Source organism: Barbus barbus (genome assembly GCF_936440315.1).
Source record: "Barbus barbus genome assembly, chromosome: 2".
NCBI lineage: Eukaryota > Metazoa > Chordata > Actinopteri > Cypriniformes > Cyprinidae > Barbus > Barbus barbus.
The window spans coordinates 10,304,872-10,330,945 of NC_136730.1; the positions used below are offsets into that span (position 1 = coordinate 10,304,872).

The 26,074-nt window shown below is 34.8% G+C and overlaps 1 protein-coding gene across 1 annotated transcript; it reads right to left on the bottom strand.

The window, feature by feature from the left end:
• Window positions 1-1,157: 1,157 nt before the first annotated feature.
• LOC306879837 (insulin-like growth factor 1 receptor) lies at window positions 1,158-26,060 on the bottom strand. The gene is made up of 17 exons (XM_079433041.1): window positions 25,922-26,060; window positions 22,969-23,177; window positions 22,739-22,865; window positions 22,368-22,615; window positions 20,978-21,145; window positions 20,380-20,584; window positions 15,957-16,237; window positions 15,731-15,864; window positions 14,590-14,755; window positions 14,389-14,488; window positions 14,148-14,218; window positions 13,820-14,049; window positions 13,587-13,694; window positions 12,597-12,756; window positions 11,537-11,666; window positions 8,644-8,778; window positions 1,158-2,801 (listed from the first exon to the last, which is right to left on the bottom strand). The coding sequence occupies exons 2-17, from the start codon at window positions 23,174-23,176 to the stop codon at window positions 2,333-2,335; spliced, it is 2,940 nt and encodes a 979-aa protein (XP_079289167.1). The 5' UTR covers window position 23,177; window positions 25,922-26,060; the 3' UTR covers window positions 1,158-2,332.
• Window positions 26,061-26,074: the final 14 nt, after the last annotated feature.

The window sequence follows — 26,074 nt, forward strand, 5'->3', positions numbered from 1 at the left end:
TATCACAAAAAAATTTATCAAAATAAATAATGAAAGAAAAGGGTGGGGGTAAAAGAAAAAGTGACAGTTTTACCTTAAAAAAAAATCCTTCAAAAAAAAAAAAAAAAGACCCAAAAACTGGCGCTCGTAGTCAAACCTGTTTCTTAAATCGTGAGCTACGTTACAAACACAACTTCTGCATAGAGATATGCTGAATCATATCTGTATAATGGTTTAATCAGGCTCTGCTCGGAAGGAAGGAAATGCAGAGTTTATAAGATAAGGGCCTTCAAAGGGCGGCAGGATCAGTCACAAATAAGGCTGAACAATCAATGTAAAGAATGAGACGAGTCTATGTTAAAGCAATGAAATCAATCCAAAATTAGCCAAATTTTAAGTCATACTCTGTTGACTAAAGAGGAATGAATAGCAAGACAAGAACACATCGGGGTCTGAGACCGAAACTTTTAGGATTCTTGACCTGAGAGTATTTGTTGCGCATTAATGTGATGAGAGACACAGTGTCGAGTTATTACAGAATCACGTCGCTGGGTGCCGCCACTAATGGCTTGAAAACAGATGATAGTGTGTTTTGCTTTTAAAGAGAGAGAATCTGTTAAAACAGAAGGGATTAAACAACTTTTCGTTGCAAAACTCAACTGTTAGAATGAACCTCCTACTGTTTTTCTCGGTTTGCAGAACTATAAGCATCATAAAATGGACTGTAGTGGAAAGGCAAAGGATTACACCTGAAAAATCTCTTTACATACATATACATATATATATATATATATATATATATATATATATATATATATATATATATATATATATATATATATATATATATATATATTACAACCACAAAAGAAAAACAATAACAAAATAGCATCTTTTTTTTAGCACAGACATATAGATGATCAATCTGAACTGTAAAAAAGGTACAAAAGTGACCGACAAACGATGCACACGCTCTGTGGTCCGACTGAACAACCAAGTGAGAGAACTGCTGTGAACATTTTAACTCCACAAAGCCACAATTTTAAACCTTTTCAGTTTCTTTTTTATCCAAATCCCTTTTAAAGTTTCTTTGCATCTGCTGCATTTGTTGTTCGACTTTTGAAGTATTCCGTGCGAAATGCGTCTAACCCTAAGCAAGAACACAGAAAAGTGGGAATCTCTCTTTATTGATTGTTTTTAAAGGAACAGTTCACCCAAAATCTGCTGAAAATGAACACACCCTCAGGTAGATGAGTTTGTTTCTTCATGGAGAAAGGTAGCATTACATCTCTTGCTCACCAATGGATCCTCTGCAGTGAATGGGTGCCGTCACAATAAGAGTCTAAACAGCTGATAAAAACATCACAATCCACAAGTAACTGGAGCGAGCGTTTGAAATTAAAACACCTTAATGATGTTTTGTTTTTTTATTAGAAACAAGCAGCTTTTCACTTCACAAGATGTTAACTGATGGGCTGGAGTGGTGTGGATTATTGTGATGTTTTTATCAGGTGTTTGGACTCATTTTGACGGCACCCATTCACTTCAAAGGATCCATTGGTGAGAAAATGACGCAATTTGTTCCGATGAGGAAACATCTGCAATCTTGGATTTAAATATTTAGTAAATTTTCATTTTTGGGTGAATTATTCCTTTGGATCACCAAGGTAAAAAACTGTTGTATGTATTTTGAGGAATATGGATGCAAGGGGAATTAAACGACAATTTGGCAACATAAAAAATGAAAAAAGAAAGACATTTGGCAGATTTGAGAATTCCTTCTCCACCAAGTTGCACAGCCAGATGATTTGGAGAAAACGGAAGCCGAAGACCTCCGTACCCAGATCTGAGTTGGGTCATGGGAACGAACTTCTAAGACAGGCGGAAGAAAAAATCTCTAATTTAGACGCACGTCTTTGGAAACAAAGACAAGAACAAGTGCCTTGCTGTTGGATTCGCTTAGAGATATGCAGAGCGTGTCGTAATAATGCCACCGTACCACTACTGGCTCTGATAGGCCTTCAAACCAGTTTTGGAAGTTTATAAAAGTAACAAAACGTAACAAAAACAGTCAGCCTATCGAGCCTAGCGAGAGTGAAGGTCATGGTTTTTCAGTCAGTGATCCAGTCTGTGGAATAACAAATGAGCTCATGTCAATCAATGCAACGATTCAATCGAAATACACAAAAAACAAAGAAATCCAAACTTTGTCCGTTGAGGTATGATTGAAAAGACTGATTGCCTGGACTCTCAGTTTGTACCATTTTGTCTTTCCTTGTCTCTTAATTTCATATTTCTTCTTAGGAGACCACACAGTGGCTTGACAGACAGAGACGTGTCCGGAAACCGTCGATCAGCAAGCCGACGACTGGGGCAAAGGCAAGGCACGCTCGTTCTTACGGCCCCCGTTCATGTGAGCGTAAGGCTGGGCCTCGTCAAACGGGCTCTGGAGAACCATCGAGGGGCCGTTTGCCGCAGACGCAGGGAGCGGGTGCTTGTCCGTGGAGCTGGGGGAGGAAGGCGGCGAGGACGGGCCGGCCGGGGTAGCGGAGCCCTGGGATGTAGCGGCGCACTGTTGAGGGGAGGCCAGAGAGGGAGCGAGGGGCTGCAGGCTGGAGGACGGCTCCAGAGGAACGTTCTCCATGGTTCCCACGTTCTCCATGTCCAGCTCTTCCGTGTCCGGAGGTTTGTTCTCCTCGCTGTAGAAGAAGCTCGCCTCCTTGAAACCCCCCTCCAGGTCGTCCTTGATGCTGCTGATGATCTCCAGGAAGGACGGCCGCATTTTGGGGTTGTACTGCCAGCACATGCGCATCAGTTCAAACCTAAAAGCGGACAAGAGCACACCAAGAGAAGTTCAGCAACATGCTCCTTGAGAAACATTAAAATTAGTTGTTGTCCAGTCAAAATTAATGACATGATATTTGGCCATTTAAAGATTATCAGCATCAGAAGACATCAACGTATACATGAAGAGTTACAGTCAGTTACAAAGTTTCTAACAACAGATAATTGGAAAAAAAGACACAAACACACACACACACACACACACACACACACAAAACAAGAAACATTTTTGAACTTTTAGGTAATGTTATGTTAAAAGAAAAAAACGGCAAGTTTTGAGCTGAAATGGCTCATTTTGTAATTGTTAATTTATATTAAAAGTTTTTCTAAAAATCTCACCTGGTTTGCGTTATTTGAAAAAAGTTTTTCAAAATTTTAAATTATTTTAATCTCTCTCTCTTTCTGTAATACCTTTATAAAATCATAATTATTATAACATTCATAGTAATATAATGTATTCACTATATGAGATATACACTACTTCACATAACCAATTATTAATAATCTTAATTCTGGTTTGCATCAGTTAAAAAAAAAGTTATTTTCAATTTGAAGTTACTATATATTAATATAATTTTTATTTATTAATTTCAAAATGATTAATATCAAAATATAAAACTACCAGACTACCAGATTGTGGATTTTAAATAATTTAACTTTCTGGTTTTTGTCATTTAAAAATATCCTTTTCAATTTTAAATTAAGTCATTTAAATTATATTAATTACAATATACACTACTACTTTACGTAACAGATTATCAATAAATCCATCTTTCCGATTTTTGGTCTTTAAAAGACCAAGTCTCTAAATTTTAAATAATATCAGTATATATATTATAAAATGTATTAATGTATTTACTAATTTATATTAATTTAGAATGATTCTTAATAAAAATATATACTTTAATGCTGTAAAATCGATTAATCACAATTAATTGCATCCAAAATAAACGTTGCTGTTAACATACTATGTGTGTGTACTGTGTATATTTATATGAATATAAAAATACACACACATACATGTATATATTTACACATATATATTCACAATTAGATATGATTTATATTATATACAAATATATATTACATTTCTTAAATATATAAACATATGTTTGTATTCATACATACAAATAAATATATACAGTACACACATTATGTAAACACAAACTTTTATTTTGGATGCGATTAATCGATTTGACAGCACTACTTGAATTATAAATACACCATAATTTAATTATCACTACATATAGCCGATTGAATATTGTACTATTTAACATTATTGTAATATATACTGCTATTATAACAAAATTACTCATAAGATCTTGTTCATACCGCCTACGCCTACTTGCCGTAGCACTGAACAACAGGTGGCAGTGTGACAAATCACTAACATAAACATGCATGCTATCAGCGGTTACGTCCTAAACACAGCTGCAGTGAGCTCATGGTGAATGCTGTGACCTCTTTACTGCACAGCAAACACACAACTGTGATGAAATCACACTGCAGAGCTGGAGAGAGCTGGAAAGGAGGCCCGAGAGCGCCGACGAAGGGGAACTGCTACAGTTACACAGGGGAAAAAATAAAAGCTGACACTCGAGCATTCCAGTTCACCATTTTAATTATACACAAACAAGCTAAGAATACCAGAGGAGTCTGCTGAAATAAATACTGGGATCCCTGTGCCAGCTCGCACACTAGTGGAGTAACACACACCATTAGTCTTACAAACACCAGCGCCGGCTACACACCCACACACAGCTAGTGCAAACATCAGCTGACAGTTACAAATACCCGTGCATCACACACACAAACATTCACACCAGCAAATCCAAGTGCGGTATTTTCTTCATTTCGCACACACACACACACACACACCGTTGCTTTTGGCTCTCCAGCTGTGAGACAGAGAGACTGGACTCACTGCCCTCGGAGCCTCCAGCTTGTTTTTCCTGCATGGCACTAAATGAAGTTTCCATTGATGGGGAGCTTCAGGCTGATTTTAGCACCTCCAGTGTTAAAAGTGCCATATGAACAAGACTAAAGCCTGCAGTAACCTTTGGAAGGACAAAATATGGATTTTTTCATCAAGATGATGATAAATTGAGTTCAAAATGCAAGTGTTTTTTTAATTGTATTTATATATTTTATTTAGAGATTTCATGAATTATGTGACCCTGGACCACAAAACCAGTCATAAGTGTCCATTTTTAGAAATTGAGATTTATACATCATCTGAAAGCTGAAGTAAATAATCTTTCCATTGATGTATGGTTGGTTAGGATCAGACAATATTTGGCCGAGATGCAACTATTTGAAAATCTGGAATCTGAGGGTGCAAAAAAAATCTAAATATTGAGAAAATCACCTTTAAAATTGTCCAAATGAAGTTCTTAGCAATGCATATTACTAATAAAAAAAATACGTTTTGATATATTTAGTTGGAAATTTACAAAATATCTTCATGGAACATGATCTTTATTTAATATCCTAATGATTTTTGGCATAAAAGAAAAATCGATAATTTTGACCCATACAATGTGTTTTTGGCTATTGCTATAAATATACCCCAGCGACTTAAGACTGCTTTTGTGGTCCAGGGTCACACATGATGATTACACTACATATAAATTAGTGCTGTCAAACGATTCATTGCGATTAATCGTATTCAAAATAAAAGTGTTTGTTTACATAATATATGAGTGTGTACTGTGTATATTTATTATGTATATATAAATACACACACATGCATGTATATATTTAAGAAAAATTTTATATTTGTATATTAAATATATTTACTTACAATATAAATTATATAAATATATACATGTAAATATTTTCAAAATATATACTGTATGTGTGTGAATTTATATATACATAAATATACACAGTACACACAAATATTACACATTTATGCATTTTATTACACATTAATGCATTATTACACAAACAAAAACTTGAGATATGATTAATCGCAATTCATTTAAAATAAATTTAATCGCAAATAAATTTGAGATATGATTAATCGCAATTAATCGTTTGACAGCATTAGTATAAATATCAATTATAACTATAAAAATATAACAAAAATTGTGATTAAATTAATGTGAAAATTGCAAAGTTGAGTAACCATAAATCAAAAAGTTTTTTTTTTTTTTTTTTTTTACTTTCCAAACATTTTAAGGTAAAAATGATAAATTTTTGAATAATGATATCATTAAGTTTTCTTAAGGTTATACAAACTTTTTTTTGACATTGGTAAAAGAGTCGTTTCTATGATATAATTTCCTGTTTGGTGATTTATTAAATCACACGACTACAAAATCACACACTTTTATTTTATTTATTTTTACTTTTAGATCCTACAAAAATATCCTAATGAATTCAACTCAATGGAGTTCAAAATAACATGAAAAAATGGAAATACGTTTGTAGAAATGTAAATAATAACTTGCAATAGCATTAACATTAGCAAGCAATCCTGCGCATGTCATATAAAGGCACTGAAAGGTTTCACTTTTTGCATTGTTCACTCTGTTTTTCTTGTACAGAAAGTGATCCTGCTTTAATTTTATTTTTTTATTACTAGAGCAAAAATAAAACCGCTGGTGATGTTGTGTGTGAAATATCACTCTTCAGTCTCAAACTATCAATCTTCAATCTAATTTGTCAACACTCAACATTTTACTTCTGTGTCAAACCAGAAATGAGTAAATAGAAAAAATGTAAGGCAGGACTTGATTTTATGCATCAGGAATGGATTACATACTAGAAATGAGTCAACTGAAAGGAAGCGAGGGATTAAAAAATTAGTTATTGGTGATGGCGGCCAAAAAAAGATTGTAATTTCAGAGGCAGAGCAAGTTATTTTGATGAAAAGTTACAAAGTATTACAGAATCTACTTTTTTAGTAAAGACCAAATACTTTTCTAGTAGGAAGCAGCAGCTTTTGTCTTTTTTGGTTAAAAATATCACATGCATGAGCAATTTGCCTTTTTTCTAATTGCTACGCTGCACATAATTGAATAATAACTGGACTTCCCTTAGAGATTGAATTTGGGAGACCGTTGGCACTGTTAGTCTCAGCAGTCGTGCGCTGGCTCATTAAAACACAAGACAGAGGCAACGGCAGTGTACCAGCCCAAAACCCTCCCACATGCCCTCTTCCACTCCTGTTCTGCCTGCTTTAACGACCACTTCATCCTTCCCGGCACTTCTCTCAAAAAGAGTGAAACGGTGCTAAACGTCGGCCAACCACAACAAAGACCCAAAACCAGACGGCCTTGAGATGAAAATAAGGCACAAGCCAACGCAAACCATTGTGCACTTCCCGTCAATCGACAGTGGACTGAGAAAATGCTCCTGAAACAAAACGTCATTGTTCATTTGTGTCAACAATGAGTAAAGAGAAAAAAACTGCTTGTGAAGCTTGCTTTTCATTTATTTATTGCTTTTAATTTAATTAAATTGTTTTATTTTAAACAGAAAACACAAATGTTATATATATATATATATATATATATATATATATATATATATATATATATATATATATATATATATATATATATATATATATATATATATATATATATATATATATATATATATATATATATATATATATATATATATAGAGAGAGAGAGAGAGAAAACAATTTATTTATTATATAATACTAAAAAGTTTATTAAAATTATATTTTATTTTAGCTATATTTTTTAAATATTTTATATATATATATATATATATATATATATATATATATATATATATATATATATATATATATATATATATATATATATATATATATATATATATAAAAAATTCTAAATATAAATGGAGAGAGAAAAATCACACACACTTATTTATATAGAGATTTTTAAATGGAAAATATTAAAAAGTTGAAGAAAATTAGGCGTTTTATTTTAGTTTTTTTTAGTTTTTGTTTTATCCAACTAAACTACTAAATAAAAACACAAGCAATGGCTGACAAAAAAATAATGGTTTACACGTACAACCAATAAGTAAAGCTAAATGGAAATATAAGTTATCTCTGATAAATTACCCCCCCCCCCCCCCCCCCTCCCTCCCTCCTGGTATAATGTTATATTATTAAAAATGTGGAATCCCTGTAGTGCTTTGAGTGCTCATATGTCACTGCCAGCTCTCACACTTCAGATAAAACATGGACTCGAAGCCAGACGCAACCTAACTCCAACTGTGCCAAAGAAAACTCGGAGCTTGGAGACTCAGAGATAAACAAATTGTACTTAAATTTAGAGGCCAGCAGCCACAGGCAAAGCATTAGACTAGGTAGTTTTAAAATCCAAAATGAATAACGGCCAAAGTCAAAAACTTTTCGGTAAATACCATTAATTCTCAAGATAATCCAGATTTTGAATGTCTACTCTTGTTTCCAGCTTTGTGATGTTACCACCTAAATCACACAGTAGGTGGCAGACTTTCTACAGTTTAAAAAGCACATTCCACCCAAAAATGTCATAATTTATTCACCATCATGTCCTTCCAAACCTAACATGAATATTCATATTGAGAATTTTCAAAAGTGCCAGATCAAGGTTTGATGTCAATGCAACCAATCTTGCACAGACGGCAAGAAAAAATACACTGAATTTTGGTCTGTTCCATTATAGTATGTGCATCACTTATATCGACCATTTTTATGGTGTTTTGTGGCCTTTTTGGAGCTCGACAGCCCCGAGTCACTGTCTGCTTTCACTGAATAGAAAACTGTTTTTCAAAATGTTGCATTTAGAACAACAATGTGAGTGAAAGATGTGCATGAGATGACTTACAGCATGTCAGGGCAGTTGTCAGGTTTATCTAGCAGTCCTCCCTCCATGACGAACCGCAGTACCTGCTCATTGGACATGCCCTGATAGGGCTGCTCGGCCAGGGTGGCTATTTCCCACAACACCACCCCAAAGGACCTGGAAGAGGAGAACAAATTAGAAAAGTTGAGATCTACACTGATAGCGACCAAAGTGTCTACAAGATACTGATTTTCTCTTTCAATTCGGAGTGGGTTCAGTTGAAAGCTCTCCGCTTGTAAAAATGAACTATTACCTGAAGATGCTTTTAAGAAATATTGATATTTTCACAGAATGTGAGTGATGCGTGTTCTAATTACCTAAAACTTTCAAATGGGACTGAGTTGTCATTATAATGAGTCAGCCGCTCAGACAAATTATATAATATATTTGTGGTCTGTTGATAATAAAGCCATTAAGCACGTAACAGAAATACCTTCAGTCGTGCCTGACTCAAGTAATGCTTTTTTTCGGGTCTTATTCTTATTATTTTTCTGCAGATTCTGTGTTGTACATCTAAATTAGATACAAAAGGGCTTCAAAGGCAGCAGAAAATAATCACAGGCTCTGTTCCAAAACCTAATGAGCTGCCTTGTGCTCTATTACTGCCTACATAGATTTAAAAAATGCTTTACATTAGGCAGCAGCTCAGTGTTATACACTGGATATTCCTCCACTGATTTTATAAAACACAAGTGTTTGATAAAATTATACATTTATGTGCACTGAACTATTTGCATCAGTACTTTACAGTGCTGAATTAAATTTTCCTTTGTAATCCACATTGTGCAATTCACCATACTGAATTCGTCACTATGCATTCTGGGGTCCCCCTTTTTTAGTTCAATCAAATATTGAGTGATGTTACATGGATTTTTAAAATTCATACAATTAATATGTAATATGCATTTAAGGAGGGTTGAGGGAATGCTGGAGTCAGTCCAACACAGCAAACATAAAACAAAAAAACAGAACACACACACAAAAAAATTAATAAATAAATAAATAAATAAAAATCACCAAACAAAACACTAACTAAAACAGAACAACAAATTATAAAACGGAACAAAAAAATCACTAAACAAAATGAAACACTAAACTAAAACAGAACAAAACACACTAAACTAAAACAGAACAGAACACAAAAATCAATAAAAAACAAAACACTAAACTAAACCAGAACAAAACACACTAAACTAAAACAGAACAGAACACAAAAATCAATAAAAAACAAAACACTAAACTAAACCAGAACAAAACACACTAAACTAAAACAGAACAGAACACAAAAATCACTTAAAAAATGTAAAACAAAATAAATCAAAATAAAATTATTTAATTGTGCTCATGGCAATGCATGTGCATGAAAGAAACATGACACTGCATCATGCTGCTAAAAAGGTACATAATTATATATATATATAAAAAAACTACATAAAAAGGTATATAATTTTGAACAGAGCCGGAATGTAGGCCAATATGTACCTATTCTATTATACTGTGTGCCTTTTTATTCCAACCTAACGTGCAACGGCCACTGCTCCATTTTGACCTCTTCATTTCAACCAGTGACATGAATGTGGGGCATGACTGTTTGTGTTTGACAAACAGAAGACAGAAGAACGTTGAGGAAATCTGTCTGAATTTATTCATTATTTTGAAATTATTCATTATTTTGCACTTCCATTTGGTGGCACAAAAATTGCAACTTAGCCTTTAAGAAACAGCCACGATATTCTGATTCTGATTTTAACCGCTGTTGCGGATTTTTTTTTTTTTTTTTTTCACAGTGATGAATTTGTAATCATTGACAAAACACTACTCCTATGTCTGATCCTTGTAAAGTTTCCCAGACATTCCTTATTATCAAGGTCTGACGGTGACCCTGGACAGACATGAAAGGTGAACTGTTAGGGTAGACTCTCCAGACACCTGGAAGGAAACTTGACCAAATGGTAATTAAGTTCAATCCTCTTCCTGAACAGGGAGTGTTTGATTCTGATTCTTAACAAAAGATTTAAGTGCAAACCTCCCAGCGAGTCCAAACAGCTACTTATCACGACACGGGAGGACGAATCGACTAAAGATTCCTTGAGGCTCTGGAATGTCGCTCATATCAGCCGCAGCTGTTGCCGTTTGCGGAAAAGCATGGTCTAGACTCCCCAAGGTTTTCTTTGAAAGTTTGTCAAATGAAACTAGCGTATGAGGGAAATGTTTCTAGCTCATATGAGGGGCTGATGAGGCTTGATTGCCAGCTTCATTTGAAATATATGGAAAGATGTTTCTCCTCATTGCTTACTGCATCAACGTATGCACCATGTAATGGAAAATGTAATTTAATTAATTTATATAGCGCTTTTCTGGGTACTCAAAGCGCTTTACATAGAAGGGGGGGATCTCCTCAACCACCAACAATGTGCAGCATCCACCTGGATGATGCGACGGCAGCCATATTGCGCCAGAATGCCCATCACACACCAGCTACAGGTGGAGAGGAGACAGAGTGATGAAGCCAATCAGTGTATGGGGATGATTAGGAGGCCATGATGGTCAGAGGCCAATGGGGAAATTTGGCCAGGATGCCAGGGTTACACCCCTACTCTTTTTCGAAGGACATCCTGGGATTTTTAATGACCACAGAGAGTCAGGACCTCGGTTTAACGTCTCATCCAGAAGATTTTCATTTCTCGTTCAGCTAACGAAGGAACTGAAGTGGTCACTGGGGCGGTCTTTGCTTAAATACAGATGTCGCTCTGCAGCTGCAAAGACTAGACTGATGTACCCTGATATACTGCACGCTATACGTCTCAGTTAATATCTCTACATGTTTTGAACATCTTGCACACACTGACTCTCTATAGAATGCATGAAAGCTTACCAGACATCAGACATGGTGGTGAATACTCCATCTTTGAGGGACTCTGGAGACATCCAGCGTACAGGCAGCAGTCCCTTGCCTCCTTTTCTGTAGTAATCGGTCTCATAAATGTCCCGTGTCATGCCAAAATCTACAGATTGAGGATAAATGAGGCGAAATTACTAAAGTTCTATAGTTTTACTTGAGATTTAGCCAAACAAAATGAAGAAAACATACTGCAATTTCAGAAATTCATTACTGTACTTATTCATTATGGAATAAAAAATTGGGGATGTGCAGATGCATAATTCTTTTGAAATATTTGTCATAATTAATGCAAACCCTTTCATTTCTTGGCTACAGCACACAATGGTTAGAACAATACAAATCTTAAAGTTTCAATGTTGCGACAGCTTTTTCTTCTGTATTGTGATCCAGGAGTTTGCGATTTATTGTAATAAAGAAGCGGGTTTAAACAGAAAAATGCTTGAAGAATGCATTGTTTCACCGACATTTTAAATAAAAATTACAGCGTAAAAAAATCATGCATGTATGAATCGTTCACAGATCAATAACATGCATTTACAAATAGAATTCCAATTTATGCTAACTTTAATTTTATGAAACTAATATTAAATATAAAAATATAAATTAATATAATAATAAAAATAACAACAATTATTATTATTATTATTATTATACATAAAAATTGGACGATAACTAATACAGCATTGATATAGTGCATTTTAGTATTTAATTTTGTTATGAAACTGAGCAATAGTGCAAAATGTCAAAAGGAGTTCAATCTGAAGTGCAATTTGTCAATGCAGCATTTTTACATTTAATAACTGTCTAATTATCAATATTTACTTTGAAATGCCACCAACTAATGATAATTTACTGCTAAAATATGCTAAAACCCTCTCTGAGAAGCTGTCTTAATGTATTCTGTTTAAAGAATATACCTGAAAAAAATAGATTAACTAAAATTTGGATGACTAGTCCCCATTTTAAAACATTTCACATGTAAAACACAAGTCAAGAAAAGCAAATACATATTTCCCCCCATTTCAACACATACCACCAATTTTGACAGTAAAATCCTCTGCCACCATGCAATTCCTTGCTGCCAAGTCTCTGTGAACAAATTTGTTGGCGTTGAGGTAAGCCATGCCATCCGCGATCTCTCCCGCCATCTGAATCATCTTCTTCAATGGCGGCAAAGGCAAGCTGGAGGTGTTCTGAGGACAGAAGAGGAAGAGGACAATGATACTGCTGTAGCTCTATTCCAAAGCCCAGTGAGTCTTGTGCATTTCATGCTGAAGCTTTGCAAATGGAAATCAATCTGGAGCAGAGTTTCCCATGCGTGCATGGGAAGAACATTTAAAATCAGTCACTTATAAGGTTGCATTTTTCATTTAGGATATTCAATTCAAGTTTATTTCACGATGCAAATCGTTGCAAAGCAGCTTTACAGAAAATTAAAGATTATACATTATATTTAGTAATTGCTTATCAGTGATGACTATCTCAAGTTGATGTCCATTATAGCAAAATTTGGTACTTTGCATGTTGTCTGAGGGTTGGTATCATCTGAGGTCTCCTGGGGGGTTGGCATTATCTCTTCTAATATTACTACCAAGGGGCAAAATGTATATTGAATATAGCAGAGGGCCTAGGATAGATCCTTGTGGCAACTCCATACTTTATTGGATTTAACTGAGATGATTCCCCATTTAAATAGACAAAATGATAGCGATAGGAGAGGTAGGATCTAAACCATCTTAAAGCCTGCCACAAGAAGTTACGCATAGGATACAGACTATGCAGTACACATCAAGAGATTACACTAGGTTTTGGAGTTGAAGTCTAAAACGGCAAGGAGTGGCACAGAAAATAACAGTGAATGCAAGCGCAGAAGATGAATTCTGATTAATGGAAATTGCTCAATTATGCATACAGGTGGCAATTCTTAACTTGCTGGAATTCAGAATAGCGGTTAAAAATGCAGTCTGATTAGCCAAACATTTAATCAGTGATGTGAAGATGTCACATGCATGCCTGTATTCACCTCAGCAGATCGAAGCGAGCGCAAATAACTCTTCAGATCTCCTCGTGTCATCAGCTCCATGATCACCAGGGTGGGTTGACCCTGCGAAACTACACCCAACAGACGCACCTAAACCAAGCACAAACGACATCACAGAGACCCACTAGTTAAGTCAACATTATTACACCAGATTTCACCAATACTGCCAATGTTTAAAGCATCAGATGAAGTTTGTCATGTGTTCTCTGACTAACCACATGGTGACAGTTAAACTCTTTCATAACAGAGGCTTCATTGAGGAACTCGATGCGCTCGTGTAAGCTAGCCGATTCGTTGACCGTTTTAATGGCCACCCTGGTTTCCGGCTCATCTTTGACGACACCTTTGGCGATGCCCTCATACACCATACCAAAGGATCCTTGTCCAAGCTCTCGGCACATGGTGATTTTCTCTCGCTCCACTTCCCATTCATCCGGCACATACACTGTAAAAAAAGTACAAGAGTTCAAGAGTACAAGAAATCAACTGCATATTTATGAAAACGCTAAGTCAAGTCGATTTTGCCCTTGATTGAATACTCACTTTCTGCTGCGCTGAAGTACTCTGGGTTAACAGACGCGTAAAGAACACCATTTCCAAGCCTGTCATTGTTTCTGTGGATTACAGTACATTACATTATGTGGAACAAGGGAACATTTCAAGATAATTTCCTGTTTTTTGATATTATAATATCTGGAGTGTCTCAGATGGGTGCATTGTGTCTGTAGGGGCCTATGCTGTTAAAATGAGAGAATATGGTGTGTAAATTTGTTAAAACTGGTACCGTCTCTTGTTAAAACAGAAGAAAGCCACTCCAGCGATGAGGAAACAAATCAGGAAAATCGGGATGATAATGTAGTACAGGTAGTGCTCATAATTTGTTTCTTGAGGGTGCAAGAGGAGAACATTTGAAAACCCAATAATTCAACAAATTTCTAAATGATCATATTTTGGAAGTTGAAAGGAAATGAAAATCATGGTAAACCTGATTCCTGAATCACATAGAAAGCTATCGGTTCTGTCCATGACCCGTTTCCAGCAAGGGACGTAGCCCGCACACGGGCAGAATAGTTCCCAGCTCCCAAGTTGGAGAGTTTCACCCCTTTGTGCGCCCTGTAATGTTGACGGGATACACACTCATGTTTCTCAGGCTGTAGAAAAAGATTTACAAGAACACACTGGTCAATGTAAAACAACAAACCATAAATCAGTAGTTGACAAACTAGTTAACAAGTAGTGCAAAAATGCAGTACTTTGTCAGTGCTGTGATACTCTTTCTTTAATGCAGGTATATAAATATATCTTAAATGTATTATTTAAAATATATATTGCATTTAAATATATTATGAAAATATAACATTTACTATAAATAGCAAATATCTCTCTCTTTCTCTTCCTTTCGGCTTGCTCCCTTTATCAGGGGTCGCGGAGTGATCCGCACAACCGATTTGGCACATGTTATGCCGGATTATAAATACCAAATATACTATATTTAAATTTAAAAAATAAATATATTATAATAAATATTAACTGTAAAAACAAATATATATATATATATATATATATATACACACACACACACATACATACACACACATACATACACACACCTATATACACACATATATATATACACATATATATATACATACACACATATATATATATATATATATATATATATATATATATATATATATATATATATATATATATATATATATATATATACATATATATACATATATATATATATATATACACATATATATATATATATATACATACATATATATATATATATACATACATATATATATATATATACATACATATATATATATATATACATATATATATATATATATATATATATATATATATATATATATATATATATATATATATATATATATATATATAAATAAATAAATAAATAAATAGAAAGTATTAAATATATATTTCAATAACAATAAATGATGTGCCAAACTACTTAAATTATATTTTTTCGCAAGGTTGTTTCGCTTTTTTATTATTAACTGGTAAAAAAAAAATAGGTAGTGAAGTTTTTTTCAAAGTATTATAATTATTAATAATAATGGCCCTGATCAAAATACAATGGTCACCTCTGTTCCAAGCCGATACTGAATCTCATACAGCAGGATCAGGCCGTTGGGTTTTTGCGGTTCAGGCCACTTCAGGAAGACAGAACTCTCCAGATGTTCCCAGGTCACAGGGCTAGGAATGTCATCGGCTCTTTCTACAAGAAAATGAAGAAACCAGAAGATTTGTCTTTGACCTTTTTGAATACAGTGCTTCACCTTCGATTCTGTGTCAATGTCCTGCTCTTACCTGCCGCTTTGGTGCGGGAAAAGATAAAAGCGGCTGCGCTGCAGTGCCGAACCTCTTTGTTGCAGGCGTGCACATCGATGCGGTAAACGGTGAAGGGCTGCAGGCCGTCGATCTCAGCGCTACGCTCCTTCATCTTCTTCTCTGTAAAGGAAAATTCCTGTCTAGGTGGCTCATCATCTGAGAAGTTTCCCTCCGTCTGGTTCCAGTTTCCTGCCAACAGAGTGTGGATGGAAGTAGCATTGGCCACACCAAACAGATCCCGCCGTCGCCTGTCGGGAGGTCTGGAACAAAAGAGATGAGGTAAATTGGAGTAACACTGTACAACTTCAAGCTCAAGATCTGGTCGTGCAGAAACTGACTTTATCTAAAACATTTATAGGAATGTTCATTTAAAAAAACTACATTAAAAAAATATTAATACAGGATTTTTTCAGTATCAGTATTATTGACCGCTGATAATATTGAACAATACTGATCATTTTGACATGTGCCCTAGTTTGTAAATTCCTTTCACCATAGACTTGCGTTGTAAATATTAATATGCACGTGCAGTTTTGTAAACTGGAAAAATAAGTTTAAAAAAAATGTAGTTTATTATAAAACGAGCATTGCCCTTCCTAAAATGGATACACTATACAGAGCAGAGGAAATAAAATACAAAGATAACTTATACACCGTAATAAGTGCATGGTATAAAATCCATGTTCATTTATACATAATATTCACTTAGAATTAATATTGTTTGACATCATTTTGCAGGATCTCTTCTTATATTATACATCTCTTTTCTGGTCAACTATATGATAACTTTAATTTTAAATGCAGTTTATTTTCTGTGCTAATCGACAGCAGACATATGAAGGAAGCTTTTTTTTCCCCTTAGTATCGGGGGGGACCATATTTAACCCCATTTGTGAATGTGTGGGGTAACAACCACTTGGCTGTTCTCTCATGAGAGCAAGTTACTCTCATCCATGCCAAAGCAATCACGAATCCTGTCCTCAGATGATCTGGCAACGGCTCCATCCTCCTGAATCCTTCCACACACACACACACACACCACAGCTGGTCTCCATTCCTCGGCCTGCTATCACTCACACACTGGAGCGGTTTGTCGCTCAACTCCCTACAAGCTGCAAGTCCTTCCTCTGCCTGCTGGAAACACACATTCTACCACCACAGATGGGTTAAGTTTTCCTGAGAGCATGTGGCCAGAGAGATGCGATGTGAAGCTATACATCCCTCTGTATTTGACTGGATATGCTGGCTTGAACACAGTCTTGTCTAATCGCTGGAATACAAACTATTTAAACCTAAATTTGGAGTGGAATATAAACCTATAATACAAACCTACGTTTATACTATAACACCGTTCAAACATTTGGGGTCAGTATGATTTTTTTTTTTAAAGAAACCAATATTTTTTATAAAAAAAAAAAAAAAAATTCAGAAAGGATGCATTAAATATACCAAAAGTGACAGTAAATATTTAGATTTCCATTTCAAATAAATGCCGTTCTTTTGAACTTCATTAATTCATTAAAGAATCCTAAAAAAAAAATATTAAGGTTTCCACAAAAATATTAAGCAGCATAACCGTTTTCAACACTGATAACAATAAGGAAGCAGTAAATACGCATATTAGAAGAATATTTCTGAAGGATCATGTGACAATGAAGACTGGAGTAATGATGCTGAAAATTCAGCTTTGCATCATAAATTACATTTTAAAATATATTCAAATAAAAAACTGCATTTGTACAGTATTTTTTATCTACAAAAACAGCCTTGGTTGAGCCTAAGAGACTCAAAAACATAAAAAATTCAAATGTTTCGGTTTCACCTTTCATATTATTTTTAACATTCATAAGAACACTTTACTATATAATATATATATATATATATATATATATATTATAAGGGCTTATTTTATTAATAGTATTTATTTGTTGGTTGATTAATTGATTGAGTGGCTTATTGATTGCAAATGCAAACACTTGGAAAAAGCCACATGATTTAAGGTGTCAAATGAAATCCCTAAATTTACATTATGACCAAACACCTTTTTAGTAAGTAGCACTAAAAATAGCACAATTTGTAAGCTAGCAGGCCATTCTGGACATTCCCACTCTCTAAACCAGTGACTTTCCCTCTTCTTCTCTGTCCCTTCTGTTCCCACATCCCTGTGAAACAGCTTTTTCATTCTCTCCCAATCCTCTTTCTGCGTCTCCCTCCATGCAGAGCGGCATTCATTGATCTGTGTGCTCTCCGGCTGGAGGGGAACTTCCCTTTATTTCATTGGTATTCCAGATGGCATTACTGTGCATTTCCTGGCAGCAGAGCGGTTTGAGGGGGAACGGCAACTGAATGGATATGATTTCCTCTCCTTCTCGTTCCCCCTTCCTCCCGCTCTCTCCAAATCCTGAACTTCGAGGGAACTCGAGGCACTTCCCTCAATATCTCGGTTTTCAATAAAAACAGGTTGTGCTGGCCCGGGTACAGACATACTTCTCAGCTGCCTGACATGGTTCTGGCACCGCTGCTTTCATCGTCAGCCAAGCAATGACAAGCACGCAGAGGGAAAAAAAAAAAGGAAAAAAGAAAACGGACCAGACAGAGCAGGATAATCTAGTTGAGAATAACACAGGCCAGGGTGGAGAATCTATGCCATTTTGATGTCCTGAAACTTGAATTCACAGATGCATTGATTTCAATACAAGCCTGCTCAGGTATACAGCGATTTTGGCGCTCTCTGCGGGACACATGCGCCGCCCCGCCTGATGATAATAGGATACAGATGTCACTCCTCATTTTAACACAGAACGCTTACACCTTTGAGATCAGAGAGAAAATGTGGCTTACGTAGTCATTTACATTTGCTCTGCATGGTCTCCTGTGCTATTTAGATCCAGACCCAAGAGCTCGTACCACACGATTACCAGCACCAGGGGCGGAGGGATACAATTACTGACGGAACGCTGAAAATGTTCCAAAACAACCTCTCAGACAAGAAACAAAAGAGCCATTACAAATGCTAACATCCAGAGACATCAAGAGTCCCTTTCAATCTTCATCTTTGAGATCATGAAAGGTTAACGTGGATTTATTGACTATTAAAGGTTTTAATTTGAAGTTTAATGGATGTTTTGTACTGGCTGATGCATCAAATCTTGGATGGGAATGAGGTCACATGTTCTATGAGGCTTCAACTTCGACATTCATTTTAAAGTTGTTGCCAAGTTACGAGGTAATGCTTAAGTCATTCCAAAACTGCAGGCTGTGATTTTTCTGTGAAATACACTCTTTACTCAGCCCTTTTCTGTCCAATTTATAGTAACATAAAAGTACCATAAAAGTGGTCTTTTATGTCCAGTAATAAACATATATTTTATTATTATTATTATTATTTAGATCAGCCAAGACAAATTAAAGAGATGAAAAGTAACAGCAACACATTCATAATTGATATTGGATATTACAAATAATGATAACTAAATTAGAAAATCTGTCCGATAACGGATTGTTTTTTTTTTATCAATAATATGAACAAAAACTCAATAATAGTGTATTGAAATTTATTACAAAATTAGCAATAATGGCTTGATTTTTGTTTTAATAAATCAAAATAATGAGAAATAAAAAATAAAATAATTAAGCATTTATTACCAAATAAAAATACATAGTTGATTATGATAATTTTATTTCTACCAGTTTCTCTCTCTCCTTTTTGGCATATCATTTATATTTTTCATAATAAAATAAAATCAGTAGAGTGTAATGTTTTAATACAGATTTTTGATAAAAAAAAAATTGTAATAGTTCACAATATTACTGTTTTTACTGTATTTTTGATCAAATAAATATGGAAGTTTCCACCACTGAATAAAAAATAAAAAAAGGAAATTGCAACTTTTTATCTCGCAATTCTGCCTTTTTTTCTCAGAATTATGATATATAAACTCACAATTGTAAGTTTATATCTAAAAACTCTGAGAAAGGCAATTTGGAATTGCGAGAAAAAAGTAGATATTGTGAGATATAAACTCACAGTTACCTTTTTTATTCAGTGGCGGAAACGGGATTACATAAATAAATGCAGACTTCTTTAATTAAAAAAAAAATTAATTAAATCAGGGGTTAAACTCAAACTCAGTTCCTGGAGGGCCGCAGCCCTGCAGAGTTTTGTTCCAATCCTGCTCCAACACACAAACCATGTAGTTTTCAAATAAGCCTGAAGGGCTTGATTAGCTGGATCTGGTGTGTTTAATTAGGGTTGCATCTAAACTGTGCAGGGGTCCAGCCCTCCAGGAACTGAGTTTGACCCCCCTGGTTTAAACAGTGATGAAAAACTGACAATTTGTTGTTATTTTGGAGAGGGTAATAATAATAATAATAATACTCCTGACCAAACTCTTAGGTTTACCTGGGGGTGAATATGGCATTGTGGAGGAAATTCTCAAAGGCTTTGCGGTAGTAGATGTTCTCCTCGATTCGCTTCAGATCCTCCTCTGTTTTAGGACATGGACAACAGGGTACTTTGTCCCACCCCCCTGTTTCAGGATTGTTGGGTTTGGTGTCCTCAATTTCTGTCAAACCTGTGGCTGAAATCCTGATTGGGATCTTCAGTTCTGTAAAGAAACAACATAAACGTGGTTACAATTTTCCTGTAGTGACCTTTAGTGACACAATCTGGTATTATTTCAATGTAAATTCTGAAAGCGCCACAGAAAAGCAAGAAAGCAAACTATTTATATGAAAGTATGAGTAATGGGAGGCTTTCAGAGCAGCGCTAATAATATACAGACAGAGTTAAATGGCTTGAATATGGTGCACATTATTTTATTATGGCAAAGCTTTATGCATTTTGAAGTTAAAAAATTACAGTTTTCAAACAAAATTTGATCTATTTTCACTAGACACTTCAGATGTTCACAATAATACATTTAACTGTTTCATGGTCAAAAGTCTGAATTTCTGTTGGGAAAATGGTGCTCAGTTTGAGGGTGTAATTTAGACCAGACCTTTAGAGCAGTAGTTGTGATGGTAGAGCTCACGGTCCTCGCCCTGCTGCTTCCAGCGGAGCAGGTAGTAGGTGTTGTTTCCATTGGGGGACACAGGTGGAGACCACCGCACCACCAGCTTTGATGAAGAATTTGAGTATGCACGAATGTCTACAGGCATCGAGGGTGCTGGAAAGGAAAGCATGTTCTTCATTTAGCAACACAAATGTTTACTTCAGAGTAAATTCCATGGGAGAAACCTATGGAAAGTCATGAGTAATCCCTTCTGGGGACTGAGTCTACAACCATTGAGTTACTTGTCTAGATTTCAATCCACCCTACGCTGCTAAAAATCCTGTTCTTAATCAGCAACTAAAAATATTAAAATGTTCACTTGAAAAGCAAAACTTCATAATGTGTGTACACTAGCATTCAAAATAATGGTGATGATTAGATTTTCCTTAATGTTATTTGACCAGAATTACAGTAATACTATGAAATATTTAAATAATACAATATTTAAATATAATATTTACAATGTAATTTACTCCTGTGAGGCAAAGCTAAATTTTCAGCATCATTACTCCAGTCTTCAGTATCACATGATCCTTCAGAAATCATTCTAATATCCTGATTTGATGCTAAATAAATATTTTTTTATAATCATAAATGTAAAAAAAAAAAAAAAAAAACTTGTGGTGCATAATAATTTTGTGGAATCTTGTGATATTTTTATTTTTCAGGATTCTCTGATAAATAGAAAGCCCAAAAGAACAGCATTTCTTTGAAATATAAGTTTTTTTGTAACAGTGTAAATGTCTTTACGGTTACTTTGAATCAATTTAATATGCTTAATAAATTATTATGCTTATTAAAAGTATTAATACTTTTTTTTTAAATCTTACTGACTTGGAACTTTTAAACAGTAGAGTACATAGAGAAACAGACTGAGATATAAGTACAGTAGTAAAAGTATTTTTATAGTATTAATCCATTCACATATTTTTCACTTATTTTAAAAAAATAAATCAAATAAGCAACAGAACAAGACAAAATAATAATGACTTATTTTTACTTTTCAAATGGACTAAATTCAAATCTAGACTATATTTGTATTTCCAATATTTTTTAATCAGTCTAAATATCCAAATTAAATCATGACAAAATGTAAAATAAAGCCAAAAAAGTCACTTCAAATAAAATATTTTAAAAAAGGGAACTCAAAATAAGAGATTTGTGTCTTGGCTTGTATTCTGTAATCTCTCATGCAACTTTGCTTTTTGGATAATTCATCTTTTTTTATAAGGATGTTTGGATATTTTAAAGAAAAACAGAATAAGTGTACTGATTAGGAAACATGCAATAAATGTCTTCAATTAAATTCATGACTGACCTGAATCTGGCTCCTTACCTGATGGTTTAGTCTGAATGTATACCACTTCACTCTTCGCCCCAAGATGCTGTCTGTCCTTGTCCCTGTCCTCCACGACTAACGTTACAGCTTTAACAAAGATAGCATACTGAGTCCTGGGCTTCAGCATGGACAGCGTAACACCCGGGTTCTGGGTTTGGTCCTCCTGTAAATCCACGTCAACCATGTTCCAGCTGTCAGATCCACAACCATCCTGACCATCAAACTCGGTAAGATTCTGGAAAGGGCTGCGAGAAAACAAAGGCTATTTACAAAGCTGCTTGAACGTTTTAATGGCATTGAGAAAGGCTGCTCAAAAAAAACAACTAATCTGAATAAATTAACAAAACTGAATAAAGAGCAACACTTACGCTTCTTTGTAGTATACAATAAAACTGAAAAGGTGTCTGGAGTTTGGCGATCCAAAACCATCCCATGTCAACTTGATTCTATTACTACTCGTGGTATTCGATATGAACTTAAGGATTTTACTCCCACCTAAGAAAAAACAAATTTACAAACATAAAAATGAAACATTAATATGGACATACAGTGTATTACTCATTTATAAGTGTATAAACTGAGAACAAATAATATTTACAGCTTGCACGGTCTCCATTGTTGCGGAAATCTCCTTCCAAAAACTTCTCCTTAATTTCCGTTTTCTCCCACATTTTGCGGATCTCGGACATGCAGAGTTTGGGGTTCAAGCGGAAATAGAGTTTTCCAGCATTAATGGTGAGATTGTGCTGGGACCAGTCCCACAAAAGCTGGAGATGCTGGTTATCCAAGGCAGCAAAGGCATACATGCTGAAGACAACATAACAATAACGATGATAATAAGTGACTAAAACAGAAATAAACAGCATTTAAGTGCAGGATTGAATCAACTAAACTAATATTATGTCGTAATGATTGATATAGCAAATCACAGCTACTTATTCATCAAAATATTAGCAACTGGAGGCATACAGTGAGTAGGGTTATTATAGTTAACTAAAAGCAAAAAAAAAACCCATCATTTTCTATGTCTAAGTTGAAGTACTAAAACAACAATAAATTAAACAAACTACATTAAAAAAAAAGACAAAAACAAAACTATTAAAATTTACACAAGAAAATATAATTTATAAAGAAATAAGAATATAGTAAAATATAAAAATTAAATATATATTAAACTTACAGAAAGAAAAGTCTAGATTTCAAAACTAATCACTAAAAAATATATTATTTTGACAGGGAAAAAAATATTATTTGTACAACCTGAAAAAAAAAAAAAAAAAAAAATTGTTTTACTATATAACTCTTTCTTTTTTATTTTTAAGGATTAAGTTTTATGAATTTCACAGGCCTGGAAATCATTCCCTTATATTTGCAGTTTTTCCATGATCGTGGGAACCCTATTTTTTATTTTTTTTTATCGGTTTGCATTCTCTGGACCGTAACATATAGTTTACCTAGCTACCAAGCTACTACTTTGGCGAAAGACGAAAACAGAGTCACAAATTGTGAATCGTTAGTCAATACACACACCTTCTTCCTCTCTATATTAACCACTGGCATGGTTTTGTACACACAAAAGAAACAGCAATAAATTCAGATGTACAGTGCAACTGTCGCTTTCATAAATACCTGAACTCTGTGTATATGAAGCTGCAGTACATTTGAGGCCTTTACTTGACATATGCGCTGATGATTCACAAGCACTGACGTAAATGATCATAAAAGATAAACAGCTTCAGTAAAAGCTGCGTTTGGAATGTAAACACTTCACATGCATTAAGAGCAAGTGTTTCTTTTAACCCTACAGCACACCTGAAAGCTTTAGTCTGACACACACACACACACACACATACACTTACAGGTTTAAAGACGCTGTCAAGTCAATCTAATGCACATGCTCTATTTGTTGTATTTATCAGATGGGTATGTTACAGCTCTGACGTTTGTTTGGTGATGCATGTTTAATGTTTCAGTGTTTAAGGGAATGTTAACGGAACGGACTTGTAAGTGTTGAATATGTGAATGGAGGGCTTGCTTGTTTATATTTGTCCCCAAAAGCATTCCCAGAGCTCAATTTAGTCTTTCGTAACAACATGGCTCAGAGAGGGCTGTTTTGTCTTGAAAATGGGATAACTGTAAACAAACAAGGATTGAATTAAATTACACATTTCTTCTATGACGCACAGGACCCATTCTGTTTAAGGAAAAGTTTGACGTTAATTCTGTACGTAATTTTGCCGATTCATACACCATTATTACCAACAACAGGCATGTGCTCAGCTAAGCGCAGAAAAAATAAGAAAAAATGGTTTTCAATAATAATAATAATAAAGACAATAATAATAATAATAATAATAATAATAATTTTGTAAAAAAAAATCAAAAACAAAAAATGAATAAATGAAGTGTATTGAGGAACTACATTTTAAAATTAAATAAAATATTTTAAAATAAATAAATAAAACAACATTGGTATACAATAATAATAATAACAACAACAACAACAAAATGCATTGAGGAACTCTAAATAAAATAATTTAAGCAAAAAAAAATTGTACAACAATATTTTTGTATTATGTAATTATTATTAAAACTACGCGATATAGGCCTACACACAAATTCAGGACCTGATTAAATATAACTATTATACAGAGATTTGTGAAATAAAATTCCATGACTTTTACTAAACTTTTCCAGGCCTAGAAATTGCCGTTTTAAAATTTCATAGCTTTTCCAGGTTTTTCATGACCGTACAAACCCTATAAAAGCAACTGCACACTTTCAATCACTAAAGATTGGTCCTCTCCCTCCTCTAATCACATGCCGGATCCATTACACCGCTTTATTCCGGGACCTCTCAATTTACAAATTAAGCACTGGGCTACCTTTTTAAAAGTATTGCCCTTAAAAGACCTGTGTGTGTTTTGTATCACTAGTGCAGTGTCTGTTCTCGGAGCATATAAGCCCTGCCCGCGTGAAATGCGCCGCTTCCGGCTCGCGCTGTTGTGCAGTTTATTAAAAGTTTATTAATTATGAACGTGCCGCGTGTCCATATTGCACCAAAATGCAACACTGCACTCCCTTGGGTCCGCAGCAACACACCTGCCACGCGTGAAGTCATTGGATGAACGGTTCTGGACACACAAAAAAATATGCAAACAGACAGACAGACGCACAGAGATTCCTGCCTTTATTAGAGAGAAGAATATGTTCAGCCCCTCCCTCCGAATATTCGGTGTTGATTACTATCGAAGTCCAAAAAATGGTATTCGGACCAGCCTTCGTAGACATCCTTAATCTCTAATAACTGTCTGTTGTCAGTGTTTCTTTGTCTGAATATGGCTCTTATCATATCAGGGCATTTTAACGAGTACGAGTACATGAGCTCAGTATCGGGCTATCGGTATAGGTGCATCCCTACACATAACTATTCATTAAAAATTATATATCATCTGACTGGCAGTGATTTGTATTATTTTGAGCAGTTTTGTGTTAAACGAGGATAGATAAACTGTTAGAACATGGTGGAAAGTTTTAAATTCAAAGCTTACTCTTCCCATAGTTCCTCTCCATGGATGTATCTGAGGCTCTTGAGGAAGGAGAGAGAGCTCAGGGCATGTGACGAACGTATCTTAATGTATCCCGTCACTGTCTTGATGAGTCCCAGGAAGTTCTCCAACTCTGAGGCTATGTTAGCTAGAGAG